This window comes from Mya arenaria, chromosome 5, assembly GCF_026914265.1.
Source record: "Mya arenaria isolate MELC-2E11 chromosome 5, ASM2691426v1".
In the NCBI taxonomy this organism is placed as follows: Eukaryota; Metazoa; Mollusca; class Bivalvia; order Myida; family Myidae; genus Mya; species Mya arenaria.
Genome location: NC_069126.1, coordinates 69,141,532 through 69,168,969, shown reverse-complemented (window position 1 = coordinate 69,168,969; position 27,438 = coordinate 69,141,532). Strand labels below are relative to the sequence as shown.

General features: G+C 33.0%; 1 protein-coding gene across 13 annotated transcripts; it reads right to left on the bottom strand.

Moving 5' to 3' along the window:
• Nucleotides 1–27,438, bottom strand: LOC128234364 (uncharacterized). 13 transcript variants are annotated; one of them, XR_008260936.1, is made up of 12 exons: nucleotides 27,301–27,438; nucleotides 25,754–25,835; nucleotides 20,903–21,247; nucleotides 17,385–17,405; nucleotides 17,042–17,062; nucleotides 16,050–16,064; nucleotides 13,127–13,234; nucleotides 10,684–10,791; nucleotides 10,258–10,291; nucleotides 8,870–8,962; nucleotides 6,005–6,053; nucleotides 1–4,494 (listed from the first exon to the last, which is right to left on the bottom strand). XR_008260936.1 is itself a non-coding variant. In XM_052948562.1 (12 exons), the coding sequence occupies exons 3-12, from the start codon at nucleotides 25,812–25,814 to the stop codon at nucleotides 4,467–4,469; spliced, it is 849 nt and encodes a 282-aa protein (XP_052804522.1). In that variant the 5' UTR covers nucleotides 25,815–25,835; nucleotides 26,427–26,649; nucleotides 27,301–27,432; the 3' UTR covers nucleotides 1–4,466. The 13 variants fall into 13 exon arrangements, 12 of the variants coding, with proteins under 12 accessions (XP_052804522.1, XP_052804526.1, XP_052804523.1 ...); XM_052948562.1 differs by lacking the exon at nucleotides 10,258–10,291 and adding an exon at nucleotides 26,427–26,649 and having other exon boundaries at nucleotides 27,301–27,432; XM_052948566.1 differs by lacking the exon at nucleotides 10,258–10,291 and adding an exon at nucleotides 26,454–26,649 and having other exon boundaries at nucleotides 27,301–27,432.

The following is a 27,438-nucleotide window of genomic DNA, read 5'->3' as shown; positions in this document are numbered from 1 at the left end:
TCAAGGCAAAGAAAACTTTTATTTAAGAAACATTCAAACTAATAAAACAGAATATGAAAGTATTCAAAATAAACAATACAGCAGTATGATTATTATAGCAATGATTAAGATACTAACTAATATTAAATTCCAATTCGATCCCTTTAATAGGTTCGGACAAGCATCCGTCATCGAGAAATGTCATGGTTAAGGGGAGGATTTTAAGAGAAGATCAAGAAAATATGCAGGGCATGGCTAGAGTTCTCATATACTGCATTTTTCTTATTGCCATTTATCTATATTTCAAGTTTCATTTCAATCCCTTTAGTATTTACCAAGATATGGCCCGGACAAGCTACAATTTTTAAACACTATCAGATAAATGGAGTTTCAGTGGAGGTTACTAAAATGCTGGGCCTGATTATGGTTATCTCCGGACAAGGGTGTGACGGATGGACGGAATAACGGACTGTCTGACAAAGCGGCCACTATATGCCCCTCCGGTGAGCATAACATTAATAGATAGATAGAAACATACTTTATCGTGTATTTTGATAAAGAGCTTATTACATGCCAAAATTGTACCAAAACGATAACTCTGTAAATCAATGATATTGAAATCAAACATTAAACGTTTATGTAACAACCCAACAGAAAACCTTGCAAATAATTTGACATACATTATTCGGATTGAATGATGTTGTTAACCGTGGGAAAATCCCTTAACATTCTAAAAAAAGTTATTGCCTTTTAATAGTGCACAACAAATGCAACACAATGAATACATAGTTTACTAAATTACAAATTACTTCCTGAATATGATAAATATTGCAATTTAACAGAGAATACAACATCTTGCACATGCTCTGTCAATGCATACAGTGTATTAGTTAATATAACTTTGTAATAAACAACATATTTGGGCATTCTGTTTTAACCATGCATAACATCATGAATCTATTTTGTTACTTATTAAACATGCATGTTTATACCAGCTATGACTGAACTATTAAGATCGGGCGTTTCAATTTTGTCAAGTGCTCTCAGAGGGCTTCCCGGAAGAATGGCGTAACTCCATCAATGGTATAATTGAGTTACAACCCCTTAGCATCAAGCCCTCAAAGTATGTTGTATTGATTATTGTTGTAATTAAATGTTGGTTTCAAACTTCTGAGTCATTATATTCATGATCACTATCTTTGGTTACAACACAACATTTAAAATACCATTGTGATCAATGTTTACTACAATTCAACTGATGCTATTTAAAAAGATTAAATACATCATTTCACACTTAAAATACATTTTCTATTCGCAGTGGTAAACATTTAAATGTTGTTTTTATATATCGTCAAGCCCTAGACTGTAAATATTTATGGCTGCTACTCCCTGCTAGTTACATTAGGCTGTAATTATTTATTGCCGATATATACATTAGGCTGTAAGCAACTGATTATACTGCCATTGTCACACAATTAAAGCATGAAGAACATGTATAACACTAATACACTTTAACATCTTAACAAACTTAAACCGTCAACTTTCAACTTATAATCATACATGATATAGCAGCCATAAATATTTACAGTCTATATATAACATAATTTGTTTCACATAACAATGACTCCCTATAAGCAAATGATTTCTTGACATAAGCAGCATTCAAATTAATAGACAAGTACTCTTACCATTGTTGTACAATGAACGATTAACTATACCGTCTTTTAGCTATTCTATTGTTGTAAAGCAATTTTAGCAACATAGCCATTTACATGAATACAGTTACATCCTGTTCATATACATAACATATGCATTATATTTGAGATTACGGATTAAAATAGAAGAACAAATTGCGTTGAACAATGACAAACTTGAAACCCACAACAATAAATGGGAAGTACTTAAACATACAATATATTTAATAATAAAAGACACAATTAGCCATACAAAGAAATCTTAGACTTAAAAAATATAAAAAACAAAAACATTAATGGAATCGAATACAGGGGACACCGATCGTATAAACATCATACGATCGGGTGTGTATGAAATGTGTATGTGTGCATGCGTGTGCGCGCGTGTGGGAGCAAGTGTTTGTGCGTGTGCATGTGTGAGGGCAATATTGTTTCTGAATATATGTATTTCCGATTAAAATACATAGATATGTTGTATATGTTGAGAATTTAAAACTGTACTGATATATGTATCTATGTGAAAAATAAATGAGAAAAAACAAACATTTATGCATTGCCAGAATTCTTGGATATATGCAAGTGAAGCAATTATTATTCGTATAGATCATCGGAACCAATGGTCACTATTTCAACTTATATATTTAGAGGAAAAAACAATGAATCGCACAACGCACGATTCAATTATAAATATGAGTCCCACAAGAAAAAATGATGAGCATTAAACCTCGATTTTTAATAACAGTCACTGTAAATTCGGCACCCTTACATTACGTATTAAACACTCTTCTTGAACCACATACTATGGGGTTTCAAAATAATCTGAGACTACAGACTAAGTCTGATTTGTACAAGACTTGATATATAACTAGAGGGCTTAAGGTATGTAGAAAGTCTGGCGCAAATATGCAACACAATCTATACATAATATTTTGATCCATTAATATCATATACACGTTAAAATGATACTTAAAGCTAAAATTTTGCAATACTTTCAAGTACTTCAAGATATAAGTATATAACACACAAAGATCATGTGGATGAAAACAAGAAAATTTCAGACAGATCCATGTTTAAAAGGGCACTAAAGGGCACGCTCGTATATAGTTTGTAAAGCGAAAAAGGGACAACACTCAAAACATTATAAAACAAAGTTTATAAAACGGACCTTGGTGGACATGTGCATTCTGTTTCGGACAGCATCTGTACCGTTTCTTTTGGGAATCTTGAACGTTTTGTAATCTTGTGCAATGTTGCTGCCGACGACCACTGCTAAAGGCTAGACAATGACTTGACTAGCTTCAAATTAACATCGATCTCAATGAAAAATAAGATTACTACTAAACAAACGTAACACAGTCAGGTGCTCACATACAACAAGATGACTAAAATGATTATTATGATCTTGATGAAAAGTTCTTTTGATGTACATCAACATAATTTAGTGAGTTAGTCAGTGGTCATCAAGCCGGACAAGTGGGTTTTCTCCGGCTACTCCAGTTTCCCCCACAATACAATGACACACTCTCGCGTAATATCGTGCCAACGACTTTGACTTAGTATAAGTGTTCATAACTTTCTTCACAATCTTTGTAACATATATAATGTTTAAACTAACATTATTTAAAATTACTGATGCCTGTATATGCTTAATAACTACTTAATCATACATAATACACACTTGGATACCAATTTGACAACCAGATGGCAAAACACTAATATTTACAATAATTTTTCTATTCATCTCTTTCGTTCAATTTAAAAATTATCTTATCAGACATTTTGTAGGGAAATATTGCAATATAAAATTACATTTGTATCTTAGAATCGATACCATTCTGTAATGGAACAAATCACACAAAATAATTCCACAAGCCGTTATACAAAGTGGCTCAACATTTTATGTATGTACTTGAGATGTAGGAAGGAAATAGTTTGTGTATATAAACTAATAAATTGCCCGCGTTATATAATCAATTAAGAAGTAATAGCCTTTTCCCATTTCTGCTTGTCATAAACATTACCTTATAAATATGTTTCAGTATGGCACTAAAATTGTCAAGTTTGAAACACATAACTTGGCAATACTTGACCTTATTTTGTTTTTACAAGTACATGTCAGTCCACAGATAACCTTTCACTTTGTAAATCCTTTTATCTTAGTAGTACCTTTGGTAGTTCCTTAAACCTAATATAATTTGCAATCATTGCTGTGACAGAGAAATTTAATTACTTATTATGCTTATACACATGATTTTATCTCTGAAAAAACCAATAACATTTCATGATAATGGCATTTGATATTTCGTCCATTTAAAACATGGACATAAATTGTACAATACATGAGCTTAAATTTATATCTACATGACTAGTTTTCATATTGCAAATGGAAAATTATTCACATTCTTTTAATTTTTTTTAGGTTCTTTAAGTCTGTGTATGTGTAGTACTGCAGACGTCAAGTAAACTATTTAGTTATAAAAAAGGTATTTACCTCATTTTTGACCACATACCAGAATAATGACCGTTTACTTCTGTCATGTAATGGAATAAAACAATTGAATTTCACATTTTGATAAATATCTTTTGTTATATAAGATACATCTTTTTCGTATTAAAAACAGTTTCAATTTATATCAAATAATAGCACAGAATTCAGACTTGGATCCACTAGTTTCCCTAACATTACTATTGTGGTGATTTTATACTATATATTTCAACTCTTCATCATTCTTCTTATTTATTTTCACCTTTCTATCTGAACCGTCTTTTATCTGACCCTTGTTGCCCACCACACTAAAGTAGTTGTTGATGAACCTCTTTTCTGAAATCAAATATTTATGAAATCCATTTTAATACTGAATGGTGAATTGTGTTGGAAACATCAAGAGCTATTGTAAATACAGGACTTTTGCTGGAAACGATGCATGCTCCACAAAGCTATATTAGGAAGGAATGAAATCGCAGATCGAAAACATCTGTCATATAATGAATTGTACAGGCAGGAAAGGTAGAACCAAAAGCCAAATTAATTTCAGAAAGCTTTCAGATGGAGGAGGAATTAATGAGGCATTATACTCTTATTTTTATACATCTAGATAGATAGACAAGAACATACTTATGCTGAAGATACTCCGTGATGAGATTGTTGTGTATGATATGAATTACCTGAATATTACTTCAGAGGATGAGTGGGTTTCTACAAAAAGCTCATAAACTTGAATTTCTAATGATTTCTTTATTCTCATAAGCATATCGTTCACATTTCAAAAATAAATAAATTTGTCGATGCCTTATCTCACATATACAGTATATATACAGGCTAAGGAAACATATAAATTGTTTACTTAAGTCCCCTCTGTCTGGCCCTAAATATCTTGAACAAGTCCCTATAAAGGACACTTAACAATTATTGGTCTTGGAACATATTTTGTCCAGAATTACCGTTGTCATGTAAATATGAGGGTGTAATCCACTGCCCACTTTTGGTACCAAATTCAATAGTTAATATTGATTTTGAGAGTCAAGCTATGAAACGGATAATGCCTATTCGATAGTTTCCGTGTATCGTGTACCACTTCAAGACTGGATTACTCGGTAAAAAGCTATATGAATACTACATACCGAAAAACAAATGGCCGCCCTCAGCTAAAATCCATATTAAAGGAAATGAAGAAAAGTTTATTCTGTATTTAAATTTTGAAAATTTTAATGGCCGCTCTCAGATAAAATACACATTATAGGAAATGAACACAAGTTTATTCTCTATTTAAAATTTGGAAATTTTACTGAAGTCTATATGTTCATTGATTTAAATAGAACCATAGCAAAGCTGTGTTAGTATGCCAAATTTTAACGGTTAGAAGAATGCTGGTTAAACCAGTCTTTCTGAAGCACTTACTTACTTGCATGCATTTTAAAATGTAACTTGATTATTACTTATTATTTATGTTTTCTATTTTGAATGTCAAACCTTTCTCTAACAACGCAATTAAAAGCAGTCACGCCATAGGCCTTTTGATTCTTCGTTTTCTTTAAACTATATTATTTTAAAACGTTAAATCTAAAATCTTGCACAAAGTAAAATGTACATATACCGAAAGGAAACAGAAAGAAATGCTTGTTAATAGATTTAAACAATAGATGTTCATATCTACAAAATAAAATCTAGCTACTAGCCAGTCATGTAAGCATGGCAAATCATTGAAGCCACAACATTATGCTATTTGTTTAAATTTCCCTAATGGCACCACAAAGGGAGATGTGTTGAAACATTTTTAGCGCATAACAAAATGATGTGGCTCCCATGAATCCCCGCTTTGTGCAAGGCATACCTTTCTAATAGAGGAGATGTGTCCTTCTTAGTATTGTAAAATCCACAACCTGAAAGAGAATTAAAATGCCAAACAAGATAGTTTAAATGCTATTGTTAATAAGAGACTTGTTCTGAAATAAAAAAAAATGTCCAAAGGATGGTACATGTTTATCCTAATTAATTCGAGTATAGTTATCATTTTCATGGGAAAGCATGACCCTTTTTATTATTTGACCCACATTCCACTTTGAATTATGATTGACACTCTAATTATAAGTATAACTTAAATAGAATAACCATCAGCATTTATCACAAAGTAGAACGTGTACATGATGTTTATTATGATAGAGCAATAAAAATGCAGCACAAATTCACCATGTCAGCAACCTGAAGGTAAATATTTTTTAACAAAAATTAAAGGATTTACAAATAACAAAGAAAATCAAATATATACAAACTCTGATTGTTTTTCAAAGGTGTGAATTGTTTATAATATAGTTTGATAAACTTTATATATATATCTATAAAAACATCCACTGTATAAAAAATAATTCTTACCAATGCTAGCATTTCCAGCTTTTTTAAATTTGTGCAACTGTATTGTAAAAGCTGACAATATGAACATAAACATCCATAAAACGTTTTCAGACTCTCTCTGTGTCCCTCTCTCTCACTCTCACTCTCTCTCTCTCTCTCTCTCTCTCTCTTTCTCTCTCTCTCTCTCTCTCTCTCTCTCTCTCTCTCTCTCTCTTTCGCTTGTTTTGAGCAGAATCATAGGTAAAAATAATGACTTTTATTCAAATTTCTGAACCAAAGTCACTTATGATGGGGTTTTTCAACCCAGTGACCTAGATTTTGACCTGAGGTTATTCATATTCATAATTGTTCAAGACAACATGCAGACAAGTAATCTGACAAAGTCGCATAACGATGTGATAATGTATATTAAATTTATGAAGGGGAAATTTCTCTCTTTGATTTGACCTAGTGACCTTGGTTTTGCCCTGACGTAATTGATATTACTAGTTCTTTGAGACAGCATGCATACACGTATTTTGAACAAGTTTCATAATATTAGGATAAAAACTGTTGAATTTATGACATGTACTATATACTTATACGCAGGAAAATACACTCCCGTCTGCCCTCTCGCAAGCATGCCTTCACGAATTTCGACATTCAATTATACATAATGCTGTTAATAAAACGTGAATGTTGTAAAGTTTGGGATCATCATAAAGACCTTAAATACGTTGTGGTGTATAGCAGTATATCTAGTTAACCTTGTAGCTACACTTTGATTTTGATATCATTTCCTTAACGGACGTTCCTCGATCGGGATATCCGGCATGTATCTCTTACACTCTATAGTGAACATTCCAAAACCACCCATGCTGAGGCAGTTTATAGCTTCAGATAAAACTAGAACCCTGCCACATGACCCACTGCGAAACTAAATTTTGCAAATCAGAACAGTTCTAGATCTGCACTAGATCATAATTGAACAGTACTTGAAACTATCCCTTTGTGGTCTAGAACATTTGTTCTAGAACTGTTTACATCAAGCTAGAACAAAAATGGAAATTGGTTAAAAACTTGCTCTTAGAACATTCTGGAAAAGATATAGGACATTAGAGAACCAGATTCAGTTCTACAAATGTTCTGCAGTCGAGTTCTGGAACATTTGTAGAACATATTAAATAATGAGTTTATATTCAAGAACAGTCATAGACCTTTTTAGAACCAAATTCAGCTCTACAAATGTTCTGAACATGTTTAAGAGTTGAGCTCAGGAATATGTGTAGAAAGATTTTAAAATAATACTTTTTAACTGAGAGTCAAATGAAGTTAACTTACATTCTTACGTTTCCTTAGAGAAAGAAGAACACTTCTAGGAGGAAAAAAATATCTTATCATAATGATTAAAATGTTATCATGTAACCCTGTGTGTTTTTGGCTATGTAAATCAGTGGTTTGTAGCCGGTCATAACTTTGTTTCTATTGTTTTAATACTCAGTTGTACACATTTTTGTAATGGGTATGTATTTGTTCTTCATTGGTATAATTTATATTTGGTCGAACGAGTTGTATTGAAAGTGTATAGTCCCCTTTTGCTGCATTTTGTAGGTTGTCACGTATTTTCGTGGTGCTTGTAAATGCAAGTTCAAAATAAAAAGATTTTCTTAGTCCCTATATTTCCCTCATATTTTGCACGATGTTGCAGTTCATTCGATTTCAGTATAACCCATCACTGACATCAGCCGATGGATTGAGAGCTGAGACCGGGCATGAGAGCGAAAACATTTTGCTCCATAGACCCGTTAATGAAAGGTCGATGCCCGGGTGGGGATGAAAGTCCCCATGGCTCTAGTTAGTGTCATTAGACTTCTTTACAATTCTGACATTTAAGATTACTTTTAATTAATTAGTGTTAATTAACAACTGTTTTAAGAGTTCTAAAAATACATGTAAATCTGTCTTTAGAACTGTACTGTTATAGTACCGAAACCTTTGTTCATAAACTGATTACTCACATTTCTTCTGAAACGTTTTTATAACAAATCGTTCTATAAGTTGTGCCATTTAACGTTGGTGTGTTCTAGAACATGCATGGGATTGTTCAAAAACACTTCTACTAGAACTATTAGAATTTATTAGAAATGCTCTAGACTTTTTCGCAGGCGACTGCCCAATCCTCGTGCATGGAGCTTAACACTCCAAAGAACAAATTGAATTACTAGAACTCTCTTACACGATATCTTTCATTTTGAGAAAACACTGACATTTTTAACGGTTTTAAAATACATTGGTGGAGAACAAATTACAAATAGTTACAAATAGTTACCCTGATAAAAAAATGCCGGTCCCTTACAATGATACTTACATTTAGTTGCTCTTGTAACCAAAAATACGAATGCGACAACTAGAATGAGTGTCAGGATTATTGCGACAATAACACCTGTAGTCATGAGTACCCCTGAAATATTCAAATGTAAGAGTAAGGCTGCCTGTAAAAATATCCTTTTTTCTGAATTCTGAATACAAACTATAACCAATGAGAACAATTGTTGCTGGAATAAGACAAATGCTGCTAACGAACAATCACATCAACTAACCATTACCACCTTGTGTGTGTTTTAAGTTGAAGCTGTTTCTAGTGATAAAATATGATCATTTATTTAGATCATGCACTTTTATACGTATCGTAAATGCCCTATTAAACGTTCCGGGCGCCTTTCGTTTTAAGAACCCTGTGCGCTAATTAACAACCACTATTTTCAATTCAGAAAACATGTTAAAGCTAAATTCGCTGATCAATTATGTATGGAGTAAAAAACATGAAATACCGACTATGCTTGTTATAATTAACCCTCGTCTGAGATGGTAAGTAGAGAAGAAAGCCTGAGAATGAATCGTAGCTGTATACTCACTCAGGTGTGTTAATCAATAAAATGGTCAACTGAACACATGGATTCAATATATCAGTACACTTCTTTTGGCAATACTGAGGAGTGTTTGTTTTTTTGTAACGGGTAGAAAATGTTGAAGACGAAAACCATAAACTGGTTCACAAGTATTTCTTGTCTACTAAGATCGGTAGCTCTTACAACGATAAAGCTTTGAAGTACTGTCGCCTTTTATTCTGCTTGACTACGAATCACATGGCCTATTCATTATCACGTGATTGTTATCGTCTGCACCTCTTATTGTTTACAGGGTAAATGTTTACCGTATATGCATGACGCCAGCATCATGAGCTGGTGCTCTAAAATGGTGGCTGATTTAAAGCATTTCATAGGAGCAATTAGCTTGTTTTAGAGATAGGAGCTAAGGTAATTATAAATCACTTCAAGATTCGGAAAACAGACCCAGGAAAAGACCATCGGTGTTTCTATTAGAGCATGCGCGTTAAATGGGACATTTACAGTACTAAAATATTAAACAAAAGCATCACAGAGCAAACATTTGTATTTAATTTTAAGTCAAACAGGGGTATAACTCGATAATTATAGCTATAGTATTAGACATATATTGTGTATTGCCTCTGGCAACATGTGTACCAAGTTGCATTTAAACATCATCAAAGGTTTTTAAGTTTTGGTCAAGCTTAAAGACACACAACCTATTACAATACCTCAACTTATTTTGTATTAAAACAGACAAGCTCAAATGTACTTTATAATTTGAAAAAAATGATAATCCTATCGTAAATATTTCGTAAGACTAGTAATTTTATCATTATACATCAATCACTTCATGCAATGTACAGACCCATTTTTCTGGTTAAACCTACCATCACCATCACCTGAAATTAACAAAAAGTAGTCATTTATTAAAGTAAAATTTAAGTTCTTAATTATACATTTAACCTACATATTTTCAGTACCGTTTGGAGTGCACATCATAGTCAAATCACACATTATATACTAGTTGAAATGTAAAAGGCAACACTGTGTTTCAATTTAGAACTTTATCTAATTATGATACTTAAACAGGAAATTAAAGCAAATTGTATTTTAATGTAAATTGGGCATAACCCTTGTGTTACTAGGTCTATTCTTTCGGTATCAACATTGAACTGGACATTTCAACCGCAAACACTGCTAGTTGTCCTGGTTATCAGAATTCAGTTTTACAATTTCATTACTTACCACCTTTGTACAATTACTTTACTCAACAGAAACTTAGAAAACTTACCAGTGTTGATATTTACATGGTACCCACCACATACACAGACAACGACCAGATCAATAGCTCCACCAACATGTATAACTACCCAAGGTCTCCACAGAACGAAATTCATTCCTGAAAAAAGCAAAATGAATCAATGCTAGCAGAGTAATAGATCACAGACTCTTTTTTTCATGATAGGCTCTTGATTGGTTGAGTAATATAAGCTCCAATCAAGAGTTTAGCCTACAACCAAATCATTACCTTTAATCGGGTTGCCATAGATCGGCGATTGGTTTAAGACCAATCTAGTCACCTACAGGTGTTCGATGTTGCAGTCAAGACCTTTTGCCCACCAGTCGGCGACGGATAACAAACTGGTTGCTATTAGCAGCCGATATGATTTGGTCAGCAACAGATCACCGATATATTCAGCTATTATTCGTTTGCAGATTGCTTATCATGCCAAATTCAAAGAAGTATTACAGCAGGTTCTTTTGCTTATTCGTCTCCGTTTCTTAGCCATATTATGACAATACTCTTGTTTTCAACTCCACTTAAAAATTTTCCTCAATACGATTTTTCTTATTTGCAGCAATGCAATGAATTATCTTTGCAATCATTTTAATTTAAAAAACACCTTATGAATCGAAATAATTAGATGGACAAAAAGGCCAAAATAATCCTATAACGCTCATCTGATTGAAATGACCAACAGCAATAAGTCAGTGTTGATTAAGGAGGTTGCTGTTTGCTAAGAAAAAAAGTGGTTGACGAGAAATTTAATGGTTGATAAGAAAGAGGGGTTCTTGAAATAGTATCTCTAGGGTAGTCAAGACGTTGTCAGCTGTTGTTCTCTGGAACAATGGACAAGTAAGCCAACTTTTGCTACGGAATTCGATGGTTGCAAAGGAATCATTGATTGCTATGGATGTAGGTAGTTGCTAAGGAATTATGTTTTGTTTGCTTATGGCGTCGTTGGATGAAAGAAGGTCATTGATTGATAAAAGAGTAAGTGGACTCAAAGTTAGTCAAGTTGCCAAGGCGTGCATTTGTTTCTTAGGAAGTTATTGGTAGCTTAGGAGGAAGGCATTGGTCGCTAAGGAGGTCATTTGTTGCTTAATTGGTTCCTTAGTGAATCATTGGTTGCTATGGATGTATGAATTTACCAACAACTAAATAAGGTCATAACCAAACTGTTAAGTGTTTGGGCCTTGCGGTTTAAAAGAAGATATCCAAACAGTTTACTATATAAGTATTATAAAAAAAAACTGAGACCGATATGGTTTGGCCAATTTTGACACCAGGGGCAATATTTAAGCATTTCTTCTTCAAAGATGATTTTCAAAATTTAACTTTTTTATTATATAGACATCCTGGGAATCGCGGGCGGGGCCAGCTTTGACAACAGAACATAATTTGAACAATTTTTGTCAATGGCCCTTTCAGGGGATTATATATCACGTTTTGGATTTAGGTTTTAGAGAAGAGGCCTTCAAAGATAATACTAAATGAATATATAGAAAACCTGCAACCCGTGGTGCGAGGCCACTTATGACCCCTTGGACATAATTTGAGTAATATTGGTAAAGGGCCACCAGATGAGACTATATACCATATATCAAAGGTCTTGGATTTGCAATTTCAAAGAAGAAGATTCTTAAAGATATTACAATATAAATAAGTAGTTAACCTGAGGCACATTTGACTTTTGACCCAAATGATTTAATTTGAGAAGTCTAGGTAAATGACCATTTCATTAGGCTGCATAACAAATATCAAGGATCTGGGCCTTGCTGTTTCAGATATGTTCAAATATATTACTATACAATATAGTTATATAGTGAAAACTACCCCGCCTCATGTCGGCAAAACGAATCAACATGGCTTGAAAGAATTTAATAACTGGCAACCATAGAAACATGGTTGTGAAATAATTTTGAGACCTGGCAAGCGGTTTCTAAGGAAAAGAAATTTAAAAATGTCCATATATAAAGGATCTGTCGCGATTCGTCATATGATACACAACTTCATTTAACAAGATCAGGACATTTGTTAGAAAGAGGGTCTTAAAATCAGGTCAACGGTGTCTGAAAAGAGGATTTCCATTTTTTTTCCTTTTGGTTTCCCTAGAAACCAAAGTTCTACATGGATAATTTTAATTTAAGGAATCTGCCATAGGACTATTCTGTGAAATTTGGTTGCAATAGACGGAGTTGTTTGAAGAAAAAATGTTGACGATAGACAACAGAGAGCAGAGGCACTTAAGTTCTGTTATTGTCTGATTAGAGATGGAGCTCTGCTTAATTATATCTTAGGACCCATATTTAGAATCCTCAATGCTATAGAAAAGCATTTGCCTAAAAACATTGTATTGATTATTTCATTGTATTACTATGCATGTTATGAAATATAATTACACTACACTTATATGGGGCAAGACCAGCTAATTTTGTTCATCTTAACTTACCTCTAGGTCGTGTTCGTATCCAATGAAGTACAACAAATACACCGAGGACCACACATATTTGTACAACTAGCACAGTTACTGCAACAGCTAGATGCTTCTCACCAGTGACTGAAATATTGGAGAGAAAACATGGAAGCAATTACAGTTTAAATGTAATATCTTGATTTATCAAAAACTCAAAAACAAATGGACAGTTCCTTAATTATGTTTTTTTTAATCTTCAAATATTTACACCCCAACCTCCATTCCTTAAATGAACTGCCTTACGGCAATTGCGTCCATCAATCGATGATATACTGGGGATAGTTGTGGCATTGACATGCGCTCTATAACTTTTCTAATTATAGTGTTGATATTTGGCATTTTTAAGTTTAGATTACAAGCTACAGAAAGTATATTACCACAGTGCTTAACGATAACTTTGTTCCGTAATTAAGTAATAAGCAGAAAAGAAAAGTGACCCAATTATCACGCTGACAATGTGGAATTGATAGTCCTGCATATGGTTTACGTCTGAAACACGAGAAAGGCTTCACTTTACTGGCCACGTCTAAAGTTCTTGCCACCATTTGCCCTGATTGGATGATTCATGATAAATATACACTCAATGAAAACATTATTTAGAAATAGAGGATATTAAACAACGCCAAATGCATATAATTTCCCCACTAACTAGGCACGAATTATAGGTTCATTGTGCATTGCCATTGTGAAAACATTTGTTTTGTTGTTGTTGTTTTCCAAATAAGTTGTATAGAGAATTTACGTCATCTATAGATGCGATAATACCTGTAATATTAACTAGCACACGTCGTAATCAAGTTTGATTATTCCCAGATATGTTAGATGTCGTTGCTGTTAGAAACAACAATAACTAATTTAAAATGAAATTCTTTAATTCAAAGCAAACTTATATACGTAAACAAATTAAAGTATTCATGAAGTGTCAGTTGCATATATCGCACATTAAAAAAACAAACAATAGTGAACAAGTGACATATACTAAAAAAGTGGGTTTTGGTCATTAATCTGATGACCTAAGTAAGATATGCTATTTTCTAGCCTATCCACTAGATTAACATCCTAGAAAAATAGTTAGTGTTATACATGTAACACAGTCTGAACGAAAGAGCGGTCAAACAGGCGATTGGACAGGCAATTTATTGTAATACATTTCTGATATAAGTAAGGAAGCTATCAGTCGACTGCAGTTAAACCGAGACATGCACTGGCTTTGGAGCCCATGTAGATCCTGTATGACCTTACAGCGCCTTTAAAAGAAACAAAACCAAAATGAAAGTGCTGCAAGCATTAAAAAGTTGTACACGCGACAAGAGAGATTTTACTTTTTTTGAAATTCTGTTCACAGACAATGAAATTCGAATCCAAAAAAATATTTTGAGTGGCCCAAAACTGTATGGGTTTAACCGATACGTTTTTGTCAATACCTGTTGATGTCAGTTGATTATTTCTAATACGATAAACTAAGTGATAAATCTCTGCACTGAAATATACAATGTATGAATATTGCGTTATCTCGCAACTTGATTAATTTTTGTGTTAAGTTAATTTAGTGAATTCCGATATCGGATGAGCACGTTTTCTTACTTTTTGTAGTACGTAAAGAAAGGCAGCGTATTTATGTCAACACATTTCTATTTTCTTCGTAATTATTTATAATCATCTATTCCCCTCTGTTGCTCCCCAATATTTTTTAGATTTTTAGGCTTGCTTTCAAATTCACATTCACGTTGCAATCTGAAGAACGTATTTTAATAAAGTGGTCTTTTAAACCCCATAACAACATATGTTTTATACATTATTCAATGATTTTGCATGGTTTAGGCCCTGTGTGAGTTGTTTAATCAACAATTAATTTACAATAGACAATCGGCATTTGTGCCTATCTTCTTTAGGCAGCACCTTAAGTGCTTTTAAGACAAAAAACAACGTAACAATGTATATACTATTTCCATTTGATATTGAAGAAAGACCAATCTCAGTTTACTTTTACAATTAGATAATCACATACTTAAACAATGAGTGACCGGCTTATAGTGTCGAAACTTATATTTTGTATAGAGACCCATCCTTAAAATTAACTCAAGTACCTTAAGATATACCAAAGGACGGCTGACAACTAATAATTTAAGAAAATATCTGTATGAAGTGAAAGTAAAACATACTACAATCCTAAATGGAGAAATATCAGTTCGAACACTTATATATTATGGTAATCGACATTTGTTACATAAAGAATTTAATATATTGCGGATCACAACTCTATTAAATGCAATGAACATACATTAATTTAAACAAATGACTTCATTACATTGTATCACTTAAGAACTAATTTTATTTCATCTGTAAAAAGAACATAAAAGGCTAAGCAAAAGAAACATCAATAAAGAATTACTGATAAAAGAAAGAAAGAAAGCTAAGATCTTAATATTTACATGCATCCTAGACTGTTTGCAAATGAACAAAGGTTAGAATTTTGTTTTTTAAACCATCGAATGAGTGTTACTGTAACTGCCCTACTTTAACATCGCCCTTATCTATGAAGTGAACATCATAATAAACTTTACCTATTAAAGATGATGGCTCATGTACCAGCATCCATACATTTACAGTTTGCATTGCCAGGTATTCACTTCAACTGATAAATTAAAATGGAGCTTTACCTAACACTTGCAAAAACAACGAAGTTACAAACCAATCTCTTTGAAGTGCCCAAACTGTCTATTTGAAGGTCCTGTTGGGGCAGTACGAATTGACCTTTTTTAGTGCAAATGACAACATGCAATAGAGCTTTGTTTTAAACAAATTGACGTACAAGTTTATTGCGCTCAGTTTTTTTGCAAACAGTAGTAATAGTACAGGTTAGAATTGTAACGGATTATACCGAGGTGAGGATATTTACCTGATGGTACTGTTACTATTTAAAAAAAAAATAATAATTATTATTCAATCGTTCCTCCGTGTATTTTATTTTCATTCGTCTGGTTGAAACAACATGCATGTAGCTTTTTTTAGCAATGACAGCACGGCCAAAAAATCACAAATATCAGTGGTACCTATTGCCCAAATAAGCAAACCATATTCATGATCAGACTTACCACTTTTGTAAGGCGTGCCTAACCATTGGCATGCACGAACCGAGATGTTGTGATAGTAGTGCTTGTAGAAGACGGAACTGAATATACACCAAAGTTGTTTGTTGTACATTATAAGTAAACTGGCACTACCTTGAATTATACCACACATCCGTAACAGAAGCAGAGCAGTCAGTTTAAAAGTGACACTCAGTTTGGTTATTTTCGGACAAATCAAGAGCCATTAGTCAAAAGTTGATTAAACCCTAAAGCTGCACTCTCAAAGATTGAATGTTTTGACAACTTTTTTTTTATTTTTTGTCTTGGAACGAGCCAATTTTTGCAAAAATTCATCGAAACCATTGATATAAGACTGCTGACAAAAAATTAGATCGCAGAATCTAGAATCTCATATTCAAGTTGATGTTTTATGCATTGTTCATAAACCGTTAGTTACGGTTTAAGCCATAAAACATTAATTTTCGAACGAAAATATGCAAATCTGCGCTCTGATCTTTTGTCAGCAATCTTTTATCATTGGTTTGCATTTATTTACGCAAAAACTTCCTCTTTCCAAGACAAAAAATAAAAAAGTTGTAAAAACGGTAAATCTGTGCGAGTGCAGCTTTAAAGTTAAATGTAAGTGCTCTTCTCACAAAGAGTATGATACCAAATACGTTACTGAGATAGATGACATTAAAGAGTCGGACACCACTGTCAGGGACAGCGATGGCGTAAAGAAGGGCGCGGCCTGATAACATGATCTGCCACACAGAACAGGCATTGTAAAAACCACCCATATACAAAAATATTAACTTGCCTGTTGGTGTTGGTGCTGGTTCTGAGAAGAGACAATAATTTTAAGGTTTCAATGGGTTTATCATTGGTGTGCATTTATTTACGCAAAAATTTCCTCTTTCCAAGACAAAAAATAAAATGTTGTAAAAACCGTTAATCTGTGAGAGAGCAGCTTTAAATTTAAATGTAAATGCTCTTCTCACACAGAGTATGATACCAAATACGTTACTGAGATAGATGACATTAAAGAGTGACACCACTGTCAGGGACAGCGATGGCGTAAAGAAGGGCGCGGCCTGATAACATGATCTGCCATACAGAACAGGCATTGTAAAAACCACCTATATACAAAAACATTAACTTGCCTGTTGGTGTTGGTGCTGGTTCTGAAAAGAGACAATAATTATAAGGTTTCAAATAAATATAGGTGTTGTTTCTTAATAAACAGATCTTCTAATAGGGTAACGCTACCAAATGTGTCCAAACTATTTCAAGGAATATGTAATGTGCAGTTCTTGCCTTTTTGTTATTCAAATATTCGGACCATTTTGTATGGCAAAGACTGAACATACACCCTATAACTTAAATCTAAACATTTTAATGATTTTAACATGGACGCAAACCAGTGAAAACAGTTCCGGATTATTTTGCCATAACTTCGAAAAAATACTCATAATTATTTAAGTAAATTGATACCTTAATTTCGAAATAGTTTTGCATTTCTTAAACCAATTATAATTCTGCAGAATTGGATATGGCATCGGTTTGGAGCATCCATCATAGTCAAACCAATATAATAATAACATCAATTATGATGTAAAAGGAGCAAAACTTTGTACAAATGTGAGAGTGGTGTCTGATAAGTTAACCCAATAAATCAGTAAGCAATTGCACTTTAAAAAGACGTTACTTTGGTGTACCTTAAGCGATTTATCTTTCTATTTAAACTTTGTTAATACATTATGCCTTCACTCACCGTCAATAAGTTTAATCCTGATTGGATAATTAACAGTTAGTTATTATCTGCAGAAGTAATAAAATCAGAGTTCGAGATCTCTGGAGACCATTCTAGGGAATTTGACAGTTAGAAAATTCAGGGTATTTGACATCAGAACAGAGAATTTCTTCGTTCAACATTTGTCAATTCCGCGCAAGCATCATTTTAACTTGTTCTAAATCCAAAAGTATTTTGTTTATACTTCTGTATAAATCACTTATACTGACAGAGTGATATATCATCAAAACACAGTAACAAATATTCCTTTGGTTCCTTCTTGGTGTTTCAAATATTTTGCCACTCGAGGTCGGGAGAAGCTCCTTTTTAAGCATTCAAAGAGCCTTAGATTAAACATATTTGTATTCTTACACAAATATAGGTCATTTTAGTCCCAGACATAAGTCAAACATTTCAATTTTCAATTTTATCTATATTCATTAGCAGGATTCTTGAATTAGATTAAAAAAACAAGGTGGGCGCAAATGACCCTAAATCGCTCACCTGACTAATTTGAACAAAGACTCGGTGAATGCAAAGCAACTTGATATTTGCGGTGCATATGAAAACCGATAGTATTGCTAGCGCAGTCAAGACATTAATTATCAGCCAATTATTCCCAATGATACAGTGCTAAAGATTTCTGTGATGGCAAAGGAATACCGACTGTTGCTTTGGAGGTAAATGTTACGAAGGAAGTCAATTGATGCTAAGGAAATTAGTGGTTGCCTAGGAAGTAATTGTTCGCTAAGGCATTCATTGATTACTAAGGAAAAAAATGGTTGCTAAGGTAGGAATTGGTTGCTATAAACATAGCTAGTTGCTAAGGTAGTCATTGATTGTTAAGGAAGGCATTGTTTACTAAAGAAAAAGGTAGTCATTGCTTGCTATGGACAGAGGTAGAAACTAAGGAACTATGAACAATTGGAAAAAATGAACACATGAGGGTGGGGTGTCACTCCCTTCAAATAACTGAAGTGTTTACTTGTGGACTGGATCGCTGTATCTGTATATGTTTTGAAAATTAAACAAATTCCTTCACTAAGACGCAATTTGGTTGTTATTGTTAAGATCAGCGAGTTATCTGCATGTAGGACGCAGGATTTGGCTCCATCTTTTCATTTGAGTAATTTTCTTGGAATGTTTTTCATACTTATGACTTTTCACTAATGGCGGAGTTGTTTAACTTTAGGCTATTTAGACATTTCGAGATTTTCTGACATTGTTAGACTGCAGTTTTTCAGAGTTATGTCATGCTAGATCGTTGACAGGAGTGACTCCGAAGACAAATCTGAAGAAAAAACAAATGCTTTAAGATTAAATGTGTACAGGTCATATGACACCAAAGTAGGAGTTCATTTCCTTCAAACGACAGTGATTGATGTAGCTAGTTACTAACCACTACATGTATGAGAAAACATCTCAATAGTATTGGCCATTCGAATTCAGAGAAAATATATGTTTAAAGTTTTATTTTATAGGTATACAGAATACCTAGGACCCCAGGATAAGGGCAAGCTTTATCGTTAATATTTGTTAAATAACCTTGGTTAATGACCACTTAAAATAGTAAGGGTCAGCGCTTTGCGGTTTCAGCGAAGAAGATCTTCAAAGATTTTGATGTATTAGTATATAGAAAAGCTGAGACCTCCGAAGCGGTGCCACTTTTGAACCAAGGAATATCATTTGAAAACTTTTGGTGAATAACTACTACACAAGATTACATACTAAATATCAAAAGTCCGGACAATGCGTTCCTGTGACCCCCGAGAATGGGCCAGACACAATTTTAAGAATCTTGGTAAACAGAAACTACATCAGCTTTCATACCAATTACTATAAGTCTTGACCTTGCGGTTTTAGAGGAGAAGAAAAATTGTTTACTAAATAATTATTATAGAAAAACTTTGATCCACGGAGCGAGGCCAGCTTCAAAACCAGGGACATTATTTGAACAAATTTGTGGTGTTGATTTGACTGTAGTTTATACAAGTTTTACATTTTCCTCGATGAAATTACAAGTAATGGATTAAATGTATGTACTGATTTGGGAAATCAGTCGATAAGCAAGTGGATTACAGTAAAGATCATCTCATACTAAACTTATAGTGTTTTATTTATTTTTTTGTAATTATTATTACAAAAAAGAATATACAAATAGATTATTGTTTCTGTGTTATTTATGCATATTTATGTTTCAGTTTGGTATTGTTTGTGTTACCAACGTACGAATGGGAGTTTATTCGTTTAGATGTTGTGAAGGGCATTGATTCCGGTCATTACTACAATGCAGAAGCATTTATCAATGTGTATACATAGGAATATTGAGCCATTCAACATGTTATGGCTAATCAAGGAATCAGTGCCTGCATGAATGTTATTGAATTGTCAGTATATTTAAAATAAAATACCCCGCTTGTTGGCACACCTATATTGTGTTCCTTTGTTTATTTTTCTTAAAGTTGAGATAATTAATAGTTCATGTTTTTGCCTAGAATGAAATGAAATAGAAAACATGAATTGTTTTTATATTTAATGGGTTGTGAATTGTGAGTACAATGTTTCAAAAAAGGTATATTTTGAATGTTAAGGTATGGTAATCATACATATAAATTTGTAAAGTTCTGTCAAATTATTACATCATGATTGATAATAAATACTTAATATTAATTATCTGTACAAGGTTTTACTAACCCCACCAATTTAATCCATACTGTTGCCAAAAGTAATAAGTGTACTTTTTTGCGTCACTTTTCAGGCTACACAACAAAATCATTGTATCAGAGTGCTGAATTTTACTGGTTGACTTACTATACAACAAATAAAACTATTTTCAAACTTCCAAATCTGGATTAAATCTTTAAGTTTATACATTAGAAATAAATTTACCTGTGACATTTATTCTCAGGGAGTTGCTGTAGGTGGTGACCCCTTTAATCGGGACTGAACAACGCCAAACATCTCCATCATCAGAAATATTCAAAGATTGGATTGTACATCCATACACCAATGGTCCACATGTTACCACTAAACCATCTGGAGGAGTGCTTGGAACTGATTTACATGAACCACCTTGCAAACCGACAGTAACAATTGTTTGTTCTGTAGTCATGCCTGTGTCTGTCCGCAACCATGACACAGAAGGGGTTTCGGCTGATAATGTACATACCAATTTCAATGGGTGTCCTTTAGTAACTGAAGATGCATTTGCTGATAAAACTGGAGCTTGAGCTTCTGAAAATAATCCAATGTCTTCAATTTAATTCATAGCTAGATGACCAGGCAGTACTAATTACATATTCCAATAGGTGTACAGATCTCGCACACTTTTTTCAAATGTGACAGTAGTAGTTTTTGAAATTTATCTAAAAACTATGTCATAGTTTTCCCCCATTTTACTGTAGTTTAATGAATAAGAAAATAGCAAAGAATGTCATTTAATTTTGAACAAAAATGTTCACCAGAGCGTATGGCTAATTTATAAGCATGCCATAACATGACGTTCCATTATACAGAAAAGTCATTTTCCCCTATTATACACCATTAATGACTCATTTATCTTCAACAGACACTTTATATAACTATGATGTGAAATAAAACTAAAAATTGTGACTGTCTAGGATCGACTCTTGCCGAATAAATTCTACTCTACTGGTAAATGACCCTTTCAAAATTCTATAATATTACTTGAATGTTTAAATCACCTGGAAAACATATTGAAATTGTACAAACACTTTTTATTGACATAATATTTGCATTTTACTTTAACAGAGTGGAAATTTCTGCTGTGTTTATGTTGCCATGTATGTATTGCTTGCACATTTATAATACCTACAATTAAGATAAATACATTGCAAACGTACATGTAAAACAGTACAAGATCGATAACTTGATGTGAATATTTGGTTGTCCATATAACAATTCAATGATTCAAAACATGATTTGTCTAACTTCAGACGCTTTCCAACAAACAGACATGTTCTACCAATGGACAGATTTCTTTGCATCCCAAAAAAAAACCTGTAATGTCAAAATGTACATCGTTCAAGATGAGATGTATCATGATCATGTAAATAACACAGTCCTGACTGCTTGCACAATATAGTTTGACTATAGAAGAAAAACTGCCATAATCTGTCGGGATTGAGCTTGTTAAACAGGTAAACAGGCGGTACCTAACAATCCTTTATAAACATACCTTTTTTTTATAAAGTATATATGCACTGTGCTGTTGTTCCATGTATATGGTTTGTATTTTTTTGTTTTTGTGTTCTATGTCTTTAACCTCTACCCTGTGCCATTATGGCTTATGTTTAAACTTTTGGCTACTGAGCTTGTTGCTGTTGTTTTTCACATAAGTATTAAACATGTCTTTGTTTCCTTTTATTGTGAATTTTATTGTTAAAAGATATCTGTTTTACATAAAAGTGTGTCTGTTCATTCCAAATGATCATGTATTTTTTAAACCTGCCTGTTTTTGGAATCACACCTGTGTGTTGGACCATGCCAATGCGGGAGTTCAACATAATTATACAGTTAGTTTTATTTTATGAAACAATTGTAAAATTATTTTCTAATCCTATCACATGCTGTACCAGGAGGAATATTGATATATATGACACTCTACAGTTCTTAGTGATATTTTCCCTGAATTGTAGTAAGACATATCTGATATTTTTTTCTGAAAAGTTAACTTAAGCACCCAATTGGTTCATAACCGGTAGTTGTCCACAGTTTATCATTTGGGCTAACAATCCTTAATAAACATACCTAGTTTTTATATATAGTATAAGTATGCACTGTGCTGTTTGTGGAGTTTTGTGCTGTTCTTCCATGTTTCTTGTTTGTGTTTTTTTTTGTTTTGTTTTTTGTTTTATGTCTTTGGCGTTTACCCAGTGCCATTAAACCGGGTTTATGTTTAAACTGTTTGCTACTGAGCTTGTTTCTGTAGTTTTTCACATAAGTATTGTTTGCACACTAAAATAATTTGGTTGGTTAATAGTCGTTATTGGATTAATTTTGACCAATCAATACATTTTTTCGGCTAGCTTTAGCGGAACCAGATGATAAAAGTCACTTTTATTCATTTGGCTACATATCTGTTTAAGTTAGAAAAATATAAAATAAGCTTCACTGAAATAAAATATTTTTGATTAACATCTAGTTTAGCAGTATTGAGGTTTTTGTAAAATGATGTCATTTATTTCTCACTTATAAATTCTGTTTTCAAATTTGACTTTAAGTACTTCAAACAATAATTATAGCAATTGTAATGGTCTCCATCGCTCATATGACTTCAGGTGCTGCATCCACTAGGATCATGCATTGACTCATCTCTCACTCACAGTCATACACCTTATATTTTGAACAACAATGCAATTGTTTATCTTCAATAATCATAAATTGATAACACATATAATAATAGTATATCTTGATACCAATGCACTATTAAGAGGAAAGTGAAAACTAACATTGCACCAATTTGTGGGGATTTAAGTGATAAACACAAAACTACTTGACGGAAAGGGAAATGAAATTCATTACAGCACGAATATGAAAGCGAAGTACGCTTAAGTGCATTGTAAGATAAACAACGTCCTGTAACGCAACACTGTGAGTAAGTTTAGCGAAGGCCACTCATGTGCCACTTAAGAATAAACTTCCCCTCTGAATTCTTAATTTTGGTTTGATCATTTATTACATTATAACATTTCATAGTGCATCAAGTATATTTTAGTTTTTCTTATGAGCTCTTAGTAGGTTTTTGCAGGACCGATAATATCTATAGTGTTGGTTTTCAAGTATCTGTAAAATTTAAGCAATTATTTGCCAACAATCATGAACATAACAGGCAACGGATAATCGAGTCATAGAAACAACGTCTATTACGCCATTTATATGACGAGATTAACCCTCGGGGGCAAATATTGCCTTATTCTGGAAATGGGGAAAGTTTTTCCTCGTGAATTTTCATGTCAATGCATAAACACGGCAATTAATTTGCCCCCCCCCGGGATATTTCTATTCTGACAGGGTTTAACAGTAAAGTCTAAAGTAATTTTTTGACAAAGAGACATCATATATATATATATATATATATATATATATATATATATATATATATATATATATATATATATATATATATATATATATATATATTATAAATGAAGGAAATTGTTTTAAAGGCAACTTTAATTATTAATTTAGTTATCAAACTTTTGTTTTAAAACTTTTCGGCATACACTTTCTACAAAGGACTAAATTGTTTTAAATACAATGTTTATGTGTGACTGAACTATTTGTTTTCAAGTTTTGCTATAAGTTCATTCTTTGAGACTCATATGCTACTAAAATGGAGTGCTTAACCATAAAAAGCAATTAATTAAAAGCTATCGCACTTCTTGTTTAGCTGATAATTGTCAAAATAACAATTTTACACACATTATTGATTTTAAGTGTGGTTTCAGAATAAAACAAACATGAACACATGTACAGTATTAAAGCTTTCTGACAGTATAACAATTTTGTTTTAAGAGACACACATATTTTATTATTGTATATTTCTAAAATTACTGCAACATAATATCACAATGTGAATACAATAAGTATTTTATGCAGATATGTATATCATACGCTAGTTAAATTATGGTTAATCGTTATTTTTCTAATGTGCTTTTGCAACATCTTATTATTATAGGCATTTGAAAAATATATTCATTTTCTCAATTGTCATATACACGTTTATAACTACCCAAAGGCAGTCATGTCCACGTGGATATATTTACCCATAGGGACAAATTCGGCCCCTGTGCATATGTTTAGCATATAAACGCAACATAAATATACTTGTTCAATATATTCTCTGCAACTTGTACATACTAAGCCTTGTCGAATGCGACCAATTTTTGTATAATGAATGGTTGTTATTAAAGCAACTGTGCACCAGATGACCAATTGCAAGAAAAAAGGAATATTGTCGAAAACTGACATACACTTGGTATTTGTGTGTACAATGCATTGAAACTTATTAACTGAAGTACCACATAGTTTACAATTTATTTAAGTTTAGCAGTTATTTCGTATTTTTCCATTAAAAAGGTTTACTGGGTATATCTACCTTGTAAAATTCATTCCTTATGCGTGATTGACGAGTCGATGTTATCGCGTGTTATTACCAATTTAGGTATATAGCTTAAATATACCACTCGTTTAGAGTAATTCTTCGAAGCTCAGTAGATACAGCGCTCAACAGCAATTTTGGCGACACGGGTTCGAACCCGGTCTCCGACACATTTTTGTTTTACATTTTGGTACTTTTTTACAATTATGATATCAAAGCGTAACGCATTCTATTAAAGAATTGTCCTGAGATTCTGTACAGAAAAAAACTTTTTTTGGTGCCAATCTGGTGTACAGTCCCTTTAACGTTAATTGTATAAATAACTTTTAACTAAAGTAATGATTTATGGTGGCAATATTCGAGAGAAACGTGATAATCTTCTAATCTAGCTGTTAGCTATTCTTGTATCATACGATTAGGCGCTCATACCGACTTACGTCCACACTACTGTTAGTTTGCGATGGATATATCAAATAAGCAATTATCTAAAGCAATTCGCAAAGTTGGCCAAAAATGTTAACTGGGTCAACTTAACCCGACTTCATACAAGTATGTAAATTAGTTAAATTATCGAAGAGTAACGACCCGATTCATAGAAAGAATAATAACAAACTTACCAATGACATGTCTGCAAACACCATTAAGAAATATCCAAATGAATATCATGTATAAGCCCATTCTTTGTCAATAACCACGAACCTACAATACATAAAGTATGTACTTCCTTAATGAATCCGAGTTTTGTCACAAACAGGATATATATATATGTGTGTTTTACATACATAACATTCGTTGTACTAGTTATCACTGGTTTTGAATGCGAATACAAATATAAACACATCTTGATACACTTAGTAAATAATATATTTGATTTGTTTGTACTAGTACGGACCTAAACATCAGGTCCGTGGGACTAGATAATAATAGTTTGAGTGATTTCTCTTGGTAAAAAAAACGGAAACGCCCGAGCAGATACGAGTTAAGTAATCGTTAGTGTAAATTATTAACTGAACCAAACTCCTCACGCACCAGCTCATATTTGGAATAAATTGATAACAACTGTCGTCGTTGTACATGTATATTGTGGCTGGGACCAATTAACATACTCCCAGATTGTAACAATTAACTTTTTGGCATCCTTTGGGTATTCTGATAGTACAGTACTTCAGGCTGTCATGTGAACTTCTTTTTAAAAGAAAGAGGAATGCAGGAATACAATTTACAAAAAAAAGTAGGAGAAAAGTAGGAAAAATAAGGAATTTGTACTAAAATAGTAGGAGTTTTACATACCTCTGGGCAGAATTTTGTATTACTCACAGACATAAATTGCAAACTCGAATATATCTTGACGAGACTGCATGGACTGGTCTTTTGACTCTCGTACATCTTTCACCAGGTGTGATCATGAAGTAAGCTGCCACAGGACCCCAGTTTGTATCCCCAGTCTGTACAGTCTCATTAAGATGATTCCAGTCTTCTATGCAGTCCCAATAGAAACAGTCCTACAAATATACTACCATTTTTCAACTATTAATATAAGGTGATTTTGAAATACACAACTTGAACACAAAAAGTAGGAAATTGCAGGAGTTTTGGACCAAAAAGTAGGAAAAAGTAGGTAGGAATAAAAAAATAAGTAAAAAGTAGGAAAAATAAGGACCGCTTGACAGCCTGGTACTGCTTACATTTTTGGCATCACAGTTAATTTCAGTGCTTACCTTCTTGAACTCGTGACTCATTGTCATACCGTACAATATTCATAATTCTTAAATGTTGCAATTATATTTAAATACATTCCTTTTGTACCTAACAAAATTGATCTTTACTCCCATTTACATTAAAAGATTGATCCTGGAATCCGATTAATTCATGTCATGATATGCTACATTTAGTGGTATCTGACACCACTGCATGACACTATTGACTATTTTTTCAAGCCACTGGATCATTTTCCAACGGACGACAGGTACATTTACTCCGTTGCAAACTGACACTGTCCGTAAATTACTGACACCACGTCAGGTAAAACGTTGCTATTCAATAGCAAAATTATTCAATCAAGTGGTCATACGTACGTCATTGAATTTATTAATTGTACATGTTGGCCACGCAATCCGATTAGCAACATTAAATACTAGATCAAATTAAAACCATACGTGCATACCACGCAGCCGTAGTCGGGTCAACTGACACCAAAAATTGGATGCAAGTAACGCACTATCATGCAGAACACACTCCCGTTAGGCTGTGGTAAGTTTTTCAGTATTGCCCATTTTTTTTTATTCTTCGATGGTGTTAAAAC